Genomic DNA, 14805 nt, shown 5'->3' with positions numbered 1-14805 from the left:
TGGGAGGGAATTCCTGGCTGGGAGGGTGGGAAATCCCTGGCACAGGGTGCCCAGAGCAGCTGTGGCTGCCCCTGGGTCCCTGGCAGTGCCCAAGGCCAGGCTGGAGCACCTGGGGCAGTGGGAGGTGTCCCTGCCATGGCAGGGGTGGGTGGGATGAACACTAAAATCCTTCCCAAAATAATCTGGGATTCTGTGGTTTCAAATCCATCAAACCCAGTTAATTCCTCACCCCATTGTTTCCCTGCTCCTCCAGGGTCAGGACCCCAGCAGAATTCCTGCTGCAGCCACCAAAGTCACTGGGAACATCCCTGGGTTCCCTGCCAGGGACAGCAGGGACATTTCCATGTGGTTCCCATTGTCCTGCATTTAACCTCTCGGAGATATTTTGGGGCAATTCTTTATTTACATTTTCTTTAACAAAGAATATGTTTACCTTCTTCCTAAAGATTACCACATGGCCAAACACTTCCAAATCCAAATATTTCCTAAAGGGGAATCTGCATAATAATTAAAGTGTGTACATAGAGCGGAGGAGTGGTGAAAAAGATGTTCTGAGTGTTCACAGGGATTTAGTAAGGGGATCCAGGCAGGATCTCAGTTTCCAGCAGATTGCCAGTCTGGGGGAGTGCAAGCCAAGTTTCCACTGCTTAAATATTTACTCAAAGGACAATGAGAGGGTGGGAAGTGTGTTGTTGTTAATAATAACAGTTTGCACACTGCTGTCTGAGCTGGGGTGCCAAACCCCATCCTGGATGTTCTCGACACCAGGAGGGGAGGGCACCTGGGCCAGCCCTCAGCACAATTCAGTCACTGAACTGAAATCACCTTCAGGACAATCCTTGTGGCTTCTTCTGGTTGCTTCCAAAATTCAGATGTTTCTTCTAAGAGTACGTAGAGACAGGGCAAGGGGGGGGGGGGGTGGCTTCAAAGTGATGGAGGGCAGGGATGGGTGGGATTTGGGAAGGAATTGTTCCCTGTGAGGGTGGGCAGCAGTGCTGGCACTCACTGCACCAAAACAGCCCCAAAACATCACCAAAACTGGCACTCACTGCACCCAAACTGGTACTCACAGCCCCAAAACTGGCACTCTCAGCACTCACAGCCCCAGCAATCACCCTCACAGGGAAGAGAAGGGTTTGTGTGGCTCTTCCCCCTGTCAAAGCATCCCACAGGGCTGAGGGAGGTGATGGGCAATGGTGGCTCTGCTGGTTCTGCCCTTGGGAACTGGGGCAGGAGGAGCTGGCAGGGCAGCACAAACACATCCCAAAGCCCAGAGCCTGCCCGCAGAGCAGGGAGACTCGGGGTGTCGAAAATTCTGAGGATTTCCTTCACTCACACCAAGTTAATTGCCTAAAGAACACCTGGAGGGAAGGCTGAGTGCTGGTGTAAAGTGTGAGTAGTGACAGCTCCCGTGGCTGGGAACACTCACTGGATCCTCCAGGAAAACCAGGGGCAGTCGCTGCTTGAATGGAGGGAAGGGAAATTTAAAAATGAGCACAGCTTTTCCAGGTCCCTGCAGAGCTTTGCTGAACCCCCAAAGGGACGCAGGTCTCCTGCTTTTATTCCTCAAACCTGTGCAGGAGGTGACCTTCAAGGTGCCCTCTCACCTGCTGGCACCTCACAGTGAGGGAATCAGGCTCAGGAATAGCCGGGGACCGAGGACTCGAGGGCAAACAGAACGGGAACAGCCACAAAATGCAGCAAGTATCAATATTTGCTGGGCAGGAAGGAGCACAGGCCGTTCTGCTGGCACAACACATCGTTAATTCCCTGGCTGCCCAGCCACAGCTCCCTCCAGGGATCCCACAGAGGCTCGGGTGCTTTTCCAACGCTGCTGCTCCGACAGGCAGCTCTGGAGGAGGAGCAGAGCTGTGGGAGAGCCCCAGGGGACGCAGCAGGTCCGTGCCCAGCGCTCTGCACCTTTCCAGGCACGCTGTTTGCTCCCTGCCAGCCCTGCTGTGTGCAGAGCTGAGGGCCAGGCAGGGTCTGTGGGGCTGAGCCCCAGTCAGAGCTCCGGCTGCTCCCTGCCCTGCTCTCCTCATTGCTGCTGCTGCAGGGAGACACCAGAATGTGGGAACTGCTTCTTCAGCCCCACAGACCCCGCGGCAGGGCCCGCAGGAGCACAGGAACAGGTGTTTGTCCTTCCTGCAGCATTCCTGGGTCCCTTCTCCACCCCCTGCTCGGGCCAGCGCGTCTCCCCGCCAATCCCACACCGAAGTTTTATCTGCAGGAAGCACGGGCTGGGAGAGCTGGCTGGTTCCTGGAATAGCCGTAATTAAATTTGGGGAAATCTACGGGGTTTTGTAGAGGTTCAGACACTCTAAGAAATAAAATAGAAACAGAAGAGTCCTGGCCAACTTCTGTTGGCCTGTAGACTTATTAGGGATTCCAGTCCAAGGAAACCAGGAATGTGACTATTCCTGTCCAAAACATCCCGTTAAGGCTATTTTATTTTAATCACAGCTGTGCTAAAAACCACACAGTTCTCTCACACCATCCAATCACCTTCCCTGATAGGATGAAAGCCCATTTTCCCTGACTTTTTATTACAACCATCTTGAAGACAGACGTGCCAAGAGCAGGGGGAAGGTTTGAGGTTCCCACCACGTTTGTGTTACACCCCAAAAACACGCACAAGGCTTTAGGGCTGCTCCACCTCAACAATTGTGCTCTAAGCAGAGCAGGTAGGACCTGGCAGGTTTATTTGGAGGAGGGAGAGGGTGGCAGAGGCCGGGGCTGAGCCTGCCGCGCTCTCATGCACATATTAATGAACTGCTCTATTCGGGATCAATCGACAGCATCGCTACTTTTATTGACTTTATAATTAGCAGTATCTTACTTTTGCCGGAATAAAGCCGTTTTACCTAATGTAAAATCTATCATTTCCAGCCCGTTATTAGCACAGGAACGGCCGAACTGCTTGGGGCCTCGCCGGGAGCGTCCTGCCTGTCCCTGTCCTCATCCCTGTCCTTGTCTGTGATGTTATCCCGGTCTCGATCCCTTGTCCCTCCCGCAGGGACACCTCGGCCTCTCCCGTCGCTGCCCGCGGTGCTCGGGCCGGCCCGGGGAACCCTTCTCGACCCTCCCCAACATTTCCCGACCCTTCCCAGCCTTTCCTCGGCGGGGTCTCCGGGCTGCGCATCCCCGGCCAGCCCCGGAGCGGCTCCTCCCGCCGGGATTTCCCGGAGCTTCCCGGCGCCCCGGGAAGGAGGAGCGGGAGGAGAATCCCGGAATCCCGGGGAGGGGAGAGCGGCCGGCCGGGAGCGGGCACGGTGCGGGCAATGCCCCGGTGCGGGCTCTGCCCGGGCACGGTGCGGGCAATGCCCCGGTGCGGGCTCTCCCCGGGCACGGTGCGGGCAATGCCCGGGCACGGGGGTCCCGGTGCCCCCTGTGGGATGGGATGCCGCCCTGGAGAAGATGCCGAGCCGTTCCGCTTTGCTCGCTTTTATTACCTGAGGGAACCTGACAGAACTCGCACAGACACAATTGCTGTAGAGCGCCCGGCCCGGCTGCCGCAGCAAAGCCCAGCGCGAACGTCCCGGTTTGCGCAGCCGAAACTCGGGGGAAACTCGCGGAAAGTGGAGGGGAAATAAAAAAATGCTTTAAAAAAAGCTGCGCGGAGGCGAGCGGCGCTTCCTCGTCGTGCTGAGCGCTATCGGCGTGTCGCGACATCTACGGAGCGGGAAGGAACGTGCGAGATGTGGAGGAGGTGAGAACACGGGAAAGCAAGAACATCACCGCTGGCCGGGCACCGGCAGTGCGGCAGGGAGCTGGCACCGGCCCCGGCATCCATAGGCAAAGTGTCTTAAATTCATTACTTGGCACTTATTGAAATTCGTGACGTCGAGAATGGATTAAAAAAGGTGAAGCAAACCTGAGTGAAACAAAATATATTGTACTGACAACAAATGCAATGAGATAACAGCATCTTGCTTTCTTTTTTTTTTTTTCTCTCTTTTTTTTCTTTTTAAAATAACTTAAAATACACTAGAAAAAATATGGTCAATATAAATAATTTTGTTTTCATGGAGAACAAATAGATACAAAGCCCGTCCATACCAAAGTTCGCGTAGAAGAGCTTTCCCTCTGTCTTGGCAATAAGCATGAGGGTCAGATGGCGAAATCTGGGATAACAATCACTGACTGCAGGGTACCCCAGGTTAAATAGCTATACGTCTCTCAAATAATAATAATAATAACCAAAAAAATCACAAGGTTACGTGAATAGATACACCTTTATGAGATAAAATGTAAATGTTTGACAGTCAACTATCAATTCACAAGTTATAGCCAAAATAAACTTTGTTCGTGTGTATCAACATATTTTACATGTACCCAGTACCTCTTATTGGAAATTGCCGTGGTGTCAAGTGGTGGTTGGGAATTAAATACTCTCTCTTTTTTTTTTTTCCTTTTCCTTTTTTTTTTCCCCATTTACTTTTGCCCTCAGCACAGGAGAGACGCGGCAAAGGGAGGCAAACTCGGCTCCCCTGGCGCTTTCCGCTCCCTTTTATTTCAGAGGTGGGACAGCAAACGACCAACAAGGATTTGAGAGTGGGGAAGGTAGCGCTTGATCTGCCTCTCTCTGCCTGCTTCCCTCCAAGATTAAAGGAGAAAGAACCCAGCCACGTTTGTTTGTTTGCTTTTGTGGTTGTCTCGGTTTTTTTTTCTACTAAAGATGAGGGTGAAGTGCAAGTGAATCAAAGGACTCCATCAATGAAATACAAATACATGCAACCCGGAATGCTGCTGGAGGAAGTATCCCGGACAGTTTCCCATTAGAAATTCGCAGAGAAATCATTGTCTTTTTTTTTTTTTTCCCTTTTTGTTTCTGTTCGTCGTAGTCTTTCTTTTTTTTTATTTTCCTTTTTTTTTTTCCTTTTTTTTTTGTCGCTTTTCCAGACGTGGTTGTTAAACTCAAGTACCTGATGCAACGTGAAAGGAGGCCCGCCTCTCTTATCAAATTTCTTGTATTAAAGTGAACTTCGCAGAAAAAGGTCAGTTTCAAAACCTGTGAACTTCCCAGCTGCGCGTCCTCTAATTCCTTAAATAAGTATATATCTCCCGTCCGTTTCTCCTCTCCCTCGTTTCTTTTTCCTTTTTCTTTTATTTTTAACTCTTTTTTTTCGCTTTTTTTTTTGTGGAAAAAAAAATAATAACAACAATAAAGCAGCGGCGTTGCGGTCACAGCCCGAGGGCGGCGGCGTGTTTCTTGGCCTTGAGGCGCAGGTCGGCGATGCTGGAGTTCTTGCTGGTGGTCTTGGCGGCGGCGGCGGCGGCCACCACGGAGGCGGCGGAGGCGGACTCGGCCAGGGTGGCGAGCGGGAGCCCGAAGGGCGGCGCGGGGAACATCATGTAGGGGGCGTGGGCCAGGTGCGGGTGCAGGTGATGGTGCGCGTGGGCCACGGCGCTGTCCAGCTGCAGCTGCGCCTGCACCTGCGGGGACAAGCGGAGAGGGCGGCCCGTGTCACCCGCGGGGCCGCGCCGCGCCCGCGCCGCGCTCCCGAGCGCACTTGCCTGCTGGAAGGGCATCCTGAGCGCGCCCACGTTCACGTAGGGAGCCACCCGGCAGGCCTCGAACTGCGTGGCGGCGCCGATCAGCACCCCTGGCAGGGGGCACGGCGCGGTCAGGCCCGGGCGGCGCGGCCCCGGCCCCCCGCGCGTGCCCGCGGCGCGCCCCCGGCCCGCTACCTTTGTGCAGCTGGTTCTCCTGCTTGCGGCACTTGGCCCGGCGGTTCTGGAACCAAACCTGCGGGAGCGGAGCGGGACACGAGTCAGGGCGGCCCCGGAACGACAACAGCGACAACGATAACGACCGTGATAATCATTGAAAATGATTGAAAATGCCCCGAACCCCGCAGACAAAGAGGCGGGTGCGCCCCCCGCCCGGGCAGCCCCCGCTCCCCGGCCCCGAGAGGCGGAAGGGAAGGAGCCCAAAGCCCCAAAATGGCCAAAGGCAGCGCGCACCCCCGGGGAAACGATTGCCCCAGCCCCGGGCTCCTCTTCCCGCACCAACTCCCCGAAGGCTGGAATCGCCCTCGGTACCCGCTGCTGACGGGCGGCAATGGCCTGAGAAGCTGTGCTCATTAATAAATAAATTAATTAGCTCTGTCTTACAGAAAAACTCAACGACAACAGGGTTTTATGACTTTTTATCGTCTTTTTTTTTTTCTGTGGGGGGTGGAGGAGAATCGCGGTCCTAAAAGCTTCGCTACAAAGAAGTTTCGAATTTCTCTGTTCACTGGAGTGTAGTGCAGAAGCGGAATAATTATCTCATTATCATAATAATCTAATTTGCTTGCACCGAAGAGGCTGCCCCGTTAGACAAGAACGTACTTTTAATATTGGAAATGGAATCGTTAAAATAAATTCCCGGCCCGAAGTTCTGCTGGCTTTGGGAAAGGAGGGAGGGAAAGGGGGAGAGCCGGTCCTAAAACATCCCCGTTTTAACCCAGGGCTCTGCAGCGCATCCCGGCAGCCGCATCGGCCAAGGAATCCTTTCCCCGCGGCCAGAAAAAAAGAAAAAAAAAAGATAAAAATTGCATTTTTTGCGGTCTTACTTTAAGAGATAAATATAAACGGGAATTCCTCCCGCCCTGTCATTTTCTCCAGCCAGGGAAAATCTGCCCGAGAGCCACGTTCGCCCTCAGCCTCCCGTGGAATCAAACGCGCCTTCCGTCATTTACAAATTAGAACAGATACGAGGCAAAATATTATTGAAAAGCGGTTTTTTTTTTTCCGGGCGGATTTCTAGGGAATGGGTTTAATCTATGTAAATCTCCAAAAGTTATTATGCACCCTGCGATTTGGCATCATGGGAGTGCGGATTATGCGCCGCCGCCGCCTCCTTTGTCGAGCACCTCCCTGCTCCATTTTCCACAGCCAACAACTTTTCGCCTTGGTTTTGTTAGGGTTTTGTGAACAGAAATAAAAAACAAATTTAAAACCCACGAACAAACACAATTAAAAACCAAGCAACCAAAAACCGAGCAGCCAGGGAAAAAAAAAAAAAAAGATAAAAAGCAACCAAAAAATAAAAGGAGGGGGAGAAGAGAGGGAAAATGAAGAGTTTTAAATTTTTATTTCTTTTCCTTTTCTCTTTTTTTTTTTTTTTTTTTTTTTTTTTTTTTTTGTTTTTTGTGGTGGTTCAGGCTCTGACAAAAGCTGCTCGTTTTGAGTTTTTCGGTTCCCCGTGCCGGCTCTGCCTCTGTCCTCACAACCTTACACGATGCAGGGAAAGCCCCCAAGGACTGAGCGCGTACCCGGGTGCAGATGGTGCCTGCGAGCATAAAGATTGAGGGGGAGTATCTGTTACAGCGATACTTTCCACCAGCTGCAGATGTTCGGGGCCTAAAACTTCTCCATGTGTTCCAGCAAGTAATGACCATCATTTTCTCTTCTTTTATTTTCAGAACGGAAATACACCGGAGCAGCTACATTTGTTCTCATTTGAGGGATCTCCCCTTCCTCTCCTCTCCTCAGCTCATCCCGACAGAACTCGCAGGGAGCAGCCCAGGGACCCGTTTGGAAAAACTTTGGGAGGGTGCAAAGCGCAGGTTAAACCCAGAGAAGCCGCGGCTTCCCGGGAGGACAGAAAGCTCAAAATACCTCGGGTTAATACCAGACTTTCTGTATTCCATAAACCCCAACAAAGCACCTCGCTCAATTTCCGTGCCTTTTCAACATTTAGGAACTACGAGGCGAAACGGGCAGAAAATGCCTCTAGCATTGTTTCACTCGGCGGTGTCTAATTCAGTTTACGCTCGCCACATCCATGACGGGAATCGCTGTCCATGGATGAGCCGGGCAGCGGCCCCGGGAGCGGCTGCCGAGGCGGGGATGGATCGGCGGCGGGGCTGGGATAAACCGCGGCAGAACCGGGGGACACAAACCCCGGGCACGCAAAGCCCTGCGAGGCCCCGGGCAGATCTGCGGGGGAAGTTGGGAGCCGGGGAGCCGCGGAGCCGCCTCCGGGCCCTGACAGAAGGATGGGGCCCGTCCACATCGTCCCCCCGGCTCTCCCCGAGCACACGCACCCGCACGGCCCCGGCTACCTGCACCCTGGCCTCGGAGAGCCCCAGCCGCTGGCTCAGCTCCTCCCGCATGAACGCGTCCGGGTAGTGCGTCTCGTCGAAAAGCCTTTCCAGCTCGTTCAGCTGCTCCAGGGTGAAATTCGTCCGGCTCCTCCTCTGCTTGATTTTCGTCTGCCCTTCGTCTTCCATCGCTTTCGCATCCTCCTTGCGCTCCTTCAGCTCTGGGGACACTGGGCACGACACAGCAGTCAGAGCGGCGGGGCCGGGGGCACCGGGGCTGGCCCCGCTCCCGTTCCCGCCGCTCTCGGCGGCCGGGGGGACGCGGGCGGGAGCGCCCCGGGGCCGGGGCAGCCGGGAGCGGGGCCTGTGCGCCCGGGCCGCGCTAGGCCGCTGCCGTGCCGGGCTCCGCCGCCGGCTCCGGTACCGCTGCCGGGGGAACGGGCTCCGCACCGAGCCCTCCCGTCCGGCCCCGCCGCGGCCCCGGGGGATGCGCAGCAACAGGTCCCCGGAGCCTCCGCCGGCCGCCGCGGCCCCTCCGCGCCCCGGGATCCGCCGCTCTCGGTCAATTCTCGGCCGGAGGCGCGCCCCGGGCCGGAGAGCGCGGCCCGCGCCCCGACCCCCGGGGCCGCCCGGCCCCGTCCCGCCGCCCCGATCGGCTCAGTGCGGGCATCCGATCCGGGATGCTCCGGGCGCTCCGCCGGCCCGAACAAAAGGGCGGCAGCGACCCGCGGGTCCCCGAGGCCACGGGCGCGGGCCCGGCCGCTTCCCGCAGCGCCCGGGAGCGGCGGGCGGGCGGCCCCGGTGCCGGCCCCGCGGTGCCGCGCGGAACGGCCGCGGGCGGATCTGCCGAAGGCGCGGGGCGAGCGTGGGCAGCGCGGCCCGGCCCCACGCGAGTCCGCGGAGCCGCGGGGAAACGAACGGGCCCGCGGGGCCGGGCTTTCGTTGGCGGCGCGGCTTCCCGTGGGATGCCGAACGGGAACGGGAACGAGATCGCGTTCGGAGCAAGTTAAATCCGGGTTTAAATATTTTAATCTAAAAACTTCGAGGCCGGCCGCCCATCTCCCGCGGCTGGGAGCGCCCGGGCAGCCGCCCATCACCGCCGGCCCCCCGCGACCGCGGCCGCCCCGCGCGTACCGACCCCGACGGGGGAAGGGGGGACGGGGAACGGGAACGGGAGAAGGGGGAGCCCGCGGTGCCGCCGTTACCGTCGCTGAGCTTGGGGGTGGCCGCCTCGGCCGCTCTCTCGGCGGCGGCGTCGGGCTCCCGCGGCGGGGAGCGCCCGGCCGGCCGCGCCGCGGGGCTGCCCGTGTCCTCCCGGCCCGGCTCCGGTGCCGCCGCCCCGCCGGGCTCCCGCGGGCCGCCGCCGCCGCGCAGGGGCCCGCTCTCCAGCACCTCGCGGTAGGTGATCAGCTCCTTCTTCTCCTTGGCTTTGGGATCAAACGACTTGGAGACGAACGCCGTCAGCTCCTCCATGGCTCAGGGGCGCGCTGCCCCGGCTCCCCGGGCGGGCATCCACGGGGCGGGGAGGCGGCGGCGGCGGCGCCCCGGGCCGTGCCGAGCCGGGCCGGGCCGTGCCGCCCGACGTGCAGGGCTCCCGGGGTCTGACAGCGACGCCGCAATTGAAGTGGCACTATTTATACTTTGCAAAGCCGGCCCCTTGTTCCCGGCGAATTACCTCCCCTCGGAGCGCTGAATGGACCCCTTCCTTCCTCCCTTCCTTCCTCCCGTGCTCGCCGGCCGCCCGCCCGCCGCGGGGCACTGCGGCCACGGCACCGCCCGCCCGCCGCGCGCTGCGCCCTAATTAATTTAATTAGGCGCGGGACCGTGCGCGAGGTCCCGGCTGAGCGCGGCGCGGAGCGGGGCCGGGGCGGCGGGGGAGTGGCCACGGGACGCGCGGGGGGGCGGCGGGGACGCGCAGGCTCCGCGCACCGCCCCGCGCCGCTCGGGTCAGCCCGGGCACGGCCAACCGGGGCGGCCCCGGCCCCGCGGGAGCCGCCAAAGTTCCGCCGTGGGCGCCCCGAGAAGCCGAGGGGACAAATGACGGCGAGGGACATCGCGCTCCTTCCGCGGCCGCGCAGCGAGCGCCGAATTAGAGCCGAACGCGCCGATATCGCTGATATCGGTGTCCCTTTGTTTTTTTAAATCCCACCGCGGAGCACTTTTGTCGGCGGAGCTCGCCTCTTTCCCACCTTCGCTAAATTCTAATAAATTATTCAGAATTGTTTAACTCTTGCCTGCGTATCGATTTTTCATTGACCTTTGGGGCGATGACTGCACATAACGGGGCGTTCATTTACCGGGGCAGGGTCGGCACCGGGGGTGGCAGCGGGGTTCATTCCGAGCCGGTCACGCGCGACCGTGTCGCGACGGGCGGCGAGTGCCGGTGCCCGCCCGGGAGCCGCTCCCGCGGGGCGATTTCGGTCCCCGGGGCACCGAGCACCGGGGCATTCGGTGTGACGGGCCCGCCGCGGCTGCCGACCGGCCCGGGGACCCTCTCCGGCCCCTCCGCCCTGACATTTCGTTTGTCCCCACGCGCGTCCCGCCGCTCCCGTGGCGGGGGAGCGCGCGCTCGGGAGCTCGCGTTAAACGAACCAAATTCGGTAGGAAAATCGAATTAAGCGGAGCGACGCGATCGTTCTGTTGCATTTCTGCTCGGTGCCCGGCGGAGGCTCCGCCCGGCCCGGTGGGTCAGGCTCGGTCCGTGCCCAGCCGCGCCCGGCGCGCTCCGTCCCGCGGGGCGGCTCTCGGTGCCCACGCCGCGCGTGGAGCGCTGCCCTCGGCCCGCGGGGCGGCTCTCGGTGCCATAAAGCCCCGAACCTCCCTTAGCTCTCCGGGACGGAACGAAACCCGCTCCGTGCCGCTGTGACGGGGCGGGCGGGACACGGGGCGGGGGGGATACGCCGTGGGTCGCCGTGTTGGGCACGGTGCGGACAGAGCTCCGTGGGCTCTGCACTCCCCGTGGGCAGCGGGACCCCGACCCCGGTACCACCCACGCTCCCCTCCTGCGCGTCACCCGCGGCGTGTCACGCCGTGCGCCCGTGGGTCACTGTGTCGGGCACGGTGCAGACAGTGCTCCGTGGGCTCTGCACGCCCGCGGGCAGCGGGACCCGGGCCCGACCCCGGCCCGACCCCGGCCCGACCCCCGCCCGTCCCGCGTGGGCGCTCGCCGGCGCGCCCCATCGATGGCTCGGCGCTCGCTGCGGCCGCCTGGCCGCGCTCGGCGGTGGATTGGCGCTGCCTGCCCGCCGCCCCGGAAGGCGCTGGGCTCGAACCGGGGCCGCGGCGGCTCCGCCAGGTACGGGGGACACGGGGGGCATTGGAGGCACAGGGGGGGACACAGGGACACGGAGGGACACAGGGACACGGGACACAGCCGCACCGGCACCCGAGGGCACGGCAGGGCGGCCGGCGGCCGCTGCAGGGCCGGCTGTGCGCAGCGGCCTCCGGTGCGGGCGGTGCGGGGCACGGTCCCGGTCCCGGCCCCAGCGGAGCCCTCACGGGGTCCCGGCTGTGCTGGGCATCGCCGGCGTGCGCAGGGCTTGGGCCTTGGGAAGGAGTTCCTCGAGCTGCTGGGTGGCGGTGAGCGGCTCCGGGGGGATCGCGGTGCTCCCGGGCCTGGCCGGGACCGCTCGGGAGCTGCGGGGAGCTGCCCCGGTGCGGGTGCCGTGCCCAGACCGGGCCGCTCTCCGGAACGGGCCGCTCTCCCGGAGGGTGTTGTTCCCTGGAGCCCCGCGGCTCCCGGCAGTGCTCCGAGAACTCTCCGTCTCCTTACGGTGGATTTGCCTTTCTCCGCTGCAGGCGCTCGCTGCCCGGTGGATCAGGAGGCGCTGCCCCGGTGACCGGAGGTGTGAGGATGGGCCAGAGTTTGGATGGAGGAATTGAGCGAGTTGGAGCCGCCTGTGCTGGGAAGAGGAGGAGCAGAGAAGGGAGCGGAGCTGGGAAGGGAACGGAGCCCAGGAGGGGCTGAGGGGGCTGGGAAGGGGCTCAGCCTGGAGAAAAGGGGGATCAGGGGATCAGATCAGGGCTGGGCAGGGGCTCAGCCCGGAGCAAAGGGGGATCGGGGGCCCTTGTGGCTCTGCACAGCTCCTGACAGGAGGGGACAGCCGGGCAGGGTCGGGCTCTGCTCCAGGGAACGGGGACAGCAGGAGATGGAACGGTGTATTTTGATTTAATTTTTTTAATATGATCGATACAAACCAAGCCAGGGCGGGCAGCAGCCCTGTCCCAGCTGGGCTTGTCTGCGCTCCGTGCAGGTCGGGATGGGCCGGCGCTCCTCGGACACGGAGGAGGAGGGCAGGAGCCGCAGGAAGAAGAAGCACCGGCGGCGCTCCTCCTCCAGCAGCTCCTCGGACAGCCGCGCCTACGGCCGCAAAAAGTCGGGCCGGAAATCCAGGTCCAGGTCGCGCTCCCGGGATCTCCCGTCCTGGTCCCACTCCTATGAGAAAAGGTGCATTTGTAGGAGATTTTAGAAACTCTTTCGTGTTACAGCAGGAAGCTGGAAGGGTTTGGGTGCCACGGGTTGGGATGTTATGGCACAGGTTGTTCTGAACCTTAAGAGATGTGAAACTGCTTTCACTTTGTCAAAATAAAACCCCAAACCCACCACCATTACCAGAAATACCCACACCTCCTTCTCCCCAGGGGAATAAGGCAGGGAATGTGCGGGTCCAAAGGGAAATTCTGCTTTAACCCAGGGAAACCCCAGGAGGCAAAATAACTTTTCCTTTCTTCTGCCAGCAGGGACATGTCCCTCTGCCCCAGGGTGCTCCCAGCTCATCCTTGGGCACTGCCAGGGATGCAGGGGCAGCCCCAGCTGCTCTGGGAATCCCAGCCCAGCCAGGAATTCCCAATTCCCAATGTCCCACCCATCCCTGCCCTCCGGCACTGGGAGCCATTCCCTGTGTGCTGTCCCTCCATCCCTGTCCCCAGTCCCTCTGCAGCTCTCCTGGAGCCCCTGCAGGCCCTGCCAGGGCTCTGAGCTCTCCTGGAGCTGCTCCTCTGCAGGTGAGCCCCCCCAGGTGTCCCAGCCTGGCTCCAGCCCTGCAGCAGCTGCCTGCTCCATCCCGGCTGTCTCAGCCTGGCTTGTGCAGGTGAATTCACTGGGAGGAGGAGCTGGAGAGCTCTGCTGGTGTCCAGGAGGAAAAGCTCCTGCCAGGCCTTTCTGGAATGGCTGCAGGGTGGGAATGAACCTCAGGGGTGCATTGCCAGCCCTTTCTCCTGCTCCTGCTGGGATCTCCATCCTCCCCAGGGCCAGGGCAGGGCACCTGGATCCCGTTATTCCAGCACAGCTCCAGGGATCCCAGGGCATCCCTGCTGCATCCAGGAATGATCCAGGGCTCTGCTTTTGGGATCCTGACTTTGTCCCTGGGGCAGGGCAAATGCTCCTGGCAGGTCAGGCCCTGCTCCATGTGGGTTTATCCCTGACCCCCAGGAATCAAAGGCAGCAGTGTCTGGAATTCCTGTTCCTCATCCAGCAGGAACATCACATCCCCTTTCCAGGAGCAGCCCTCTTCTTCAGCATTAATTTTTGTATCCTGCCCAGCATTGCAGCTCCTGCTGCCCCTTTGCCCTTGCTGAACCGTCCCTGAGCACATCCTGAATTCCATAATATAATATAATATAATATAATATAATATAATATAATATAATATAATATAATATAATATAATATAATATAATATAATATAATATAATATAATATAATATAATATAATATAATATAATATAATTTTTGCATTTTAATATTAATCACATGTAAAAATAGGGAGGTTGTAATTGTTAATCAATTAACTATTGGGGGGATGGGGAGGAAGTGTTAATATTTGGATTTTGGGGTTAATATCTTTTCTTTCACCTTTCTCCTTGGTGTAGAAGAATTTATTCTTGGAATAGACAAAACTGGGAGGGAGGGGAAAAGGAAGAGACCCTTTTGATTCCTGATTGGACTCAGGAGGGAGCTGCCCTTAAATGAACTCAAATGAAGTAAATCAACACTGATTAACTGAGTACTACTCATAGTAGTTAAGGACCCCACCCAAACTTCATTTTTTGCCTGGGATGTGGATTTTGGAGGACCAACTCTTTAGGGCAGCAGTGTCCCTGTGTATGTGAATTATTTGCTATGGGGGAATAGTGGGATTTGAGGTTTCTAGAATCCCCCAAGTCTGTGCATGTTTCCTCAGGAATTGTTGGGGGTTTGTCGTGGCTTTTTAGGGTTTGGGGAGCAGTGCCAGCCTCACCCCTGGCTGTGTTTTCTCAGGAATTGGTTGAGGTTTGGAGAGCAGTGCTATGTTCAGCTCTGGCTCTGTTTTCTCAGCAATTGCTGGGGGTTTGTCTCTGTTTTTGGGGTTTTTGGGCAGTGCCATGCTCCCCCTAGCTGTGTTTTCTGAGGACTCCTTGGGGGTTTGTTGCTGTTTTGGGTATTTTGGCAGCGCCAGGCTCACCCCTGCTTTGTTTTCTGAGGACTCCTTGGGGTTGTTTTTGCTGTTTTTGGGTATTTTGGCAGCGCCAGGCTCACCCCAGCTCTGTTTCCTCAGCACTCCTTGGGGTGTTTTTGCTGTTTTTGGGTATTTTGGCAGTGCTAGGCTCACCCCAGCTCTGTTTTCTGAGGACTCCTTGGGGATGTTTTTGCTGTTTTGGGTATTTTGGCAGCGCCAGGCTCACCCCAGCTCTATTTCCTCAGGACTCCTTGGGTTGTTTTTGCTGTTTTGGGGTATTTTGGCAGTGCCAGACTCCCCCTGCTCTGTTTCCTCAGGACTTCTTGGGGTGTTTT

The 14805-nt window shown here is 58.6% G+C and overlaps 2 protein-coding genes across 2 annotated transcripts in view; one reads left to right on the top strand and one right to left on the bottom strand.

The window, feature by feature from the left end:
- Window positions 1–3966: 3966 nt before the first annotated feature.
- Window positions 3967–9513, bottom strand: SHOX2 (SHOX homeobox 2). Its single transcript, XM_063166445.1, has 4 exons — window positions 9239–9513; window positions 8055–8263; window positions 5692–5749; window positions 3967–5606 (listed from the first exon to the last, which is right to left on the bottom strand). The coding sequence occupies exons 1-4, from the start codon at window positions 9504–9506 to the stop codon at window positions 5185–5187; spliced, it is 957 nt and encodes a 318-aa protein (XP_063022515.1). The 5' UTR covers window positions 9507–9513; the 3' UTR covers window positions 3967–5184.
- A 1798-nt stretch (window positions 9514–11311) lies between these two features.
- Window positions 11312–14805, top strand: part of RSRC1 (arginine and serine rich coiled-coil 1) — a 98008-nt gene continuing 94514 nt past the window's right edge. Inside the window, exons 1-3 of the mRNA XM_063167425.1 lie at window positions 11312–11328; window positions 11832–11878; window positions 12287–12480. Coding sequence (XP_063023495.1) covers window positions 12293–12480 — 188 coding nt within the window. The 5' untranslated portion in view covers window positions 11312–11328; window positions 11832–11878; window positions 12287–12292. The remainder of the gene's footprint in view (window positions 11329–11831; window positions 11879–12286; window positions 12481–14805) is intronic.

This window comes from Melospiza melodia, chromosome 12, assembly GCF_035770615.1.
Source record: "Melospiza melodia melodia isolate bMelMel2 chromosome 12, bMelMel2.pri, whole genome shotgun sequence".
Classification (NCBI taxonomy): Eukaryota; Metazoa; Chordata; class Aves; order Passeriformes; family Passerellidae; genus Melospiza; species Melospiza melodia.
This window is presented reverse-complemented; position numbering and strand designations above follow the sequence as displayed.

What these genes read in the sequence shown, in the direction of transcription:
- SHOX2 (XM_063166445.1), bottom strand. Translation starts at nt 9,506, where the DNA reads ATGGAGGAGCTGACGGCGTTCGTCTCCAAGTCGTTTGATCCCAAAGCC. An exon ending in CACCCCCAAGCTCAGCGACG is followed by an intron (nt 8,264 to 9,238) that starts GTAACGGCGGCA and finishes TGTCGTGCCCAG; the next exon opens with TGTCCCCAGAGCTGAAGGAG. An exon ending in GGAGAACCAGCTGCACAAAG is followed by an intron (nt 5,607 to 5,691) that starts GTAGCGGGCCGG and finishes GCCCCCTGCCAG; the next exon opens with GGGTGCTGATCGGCGCCGCC.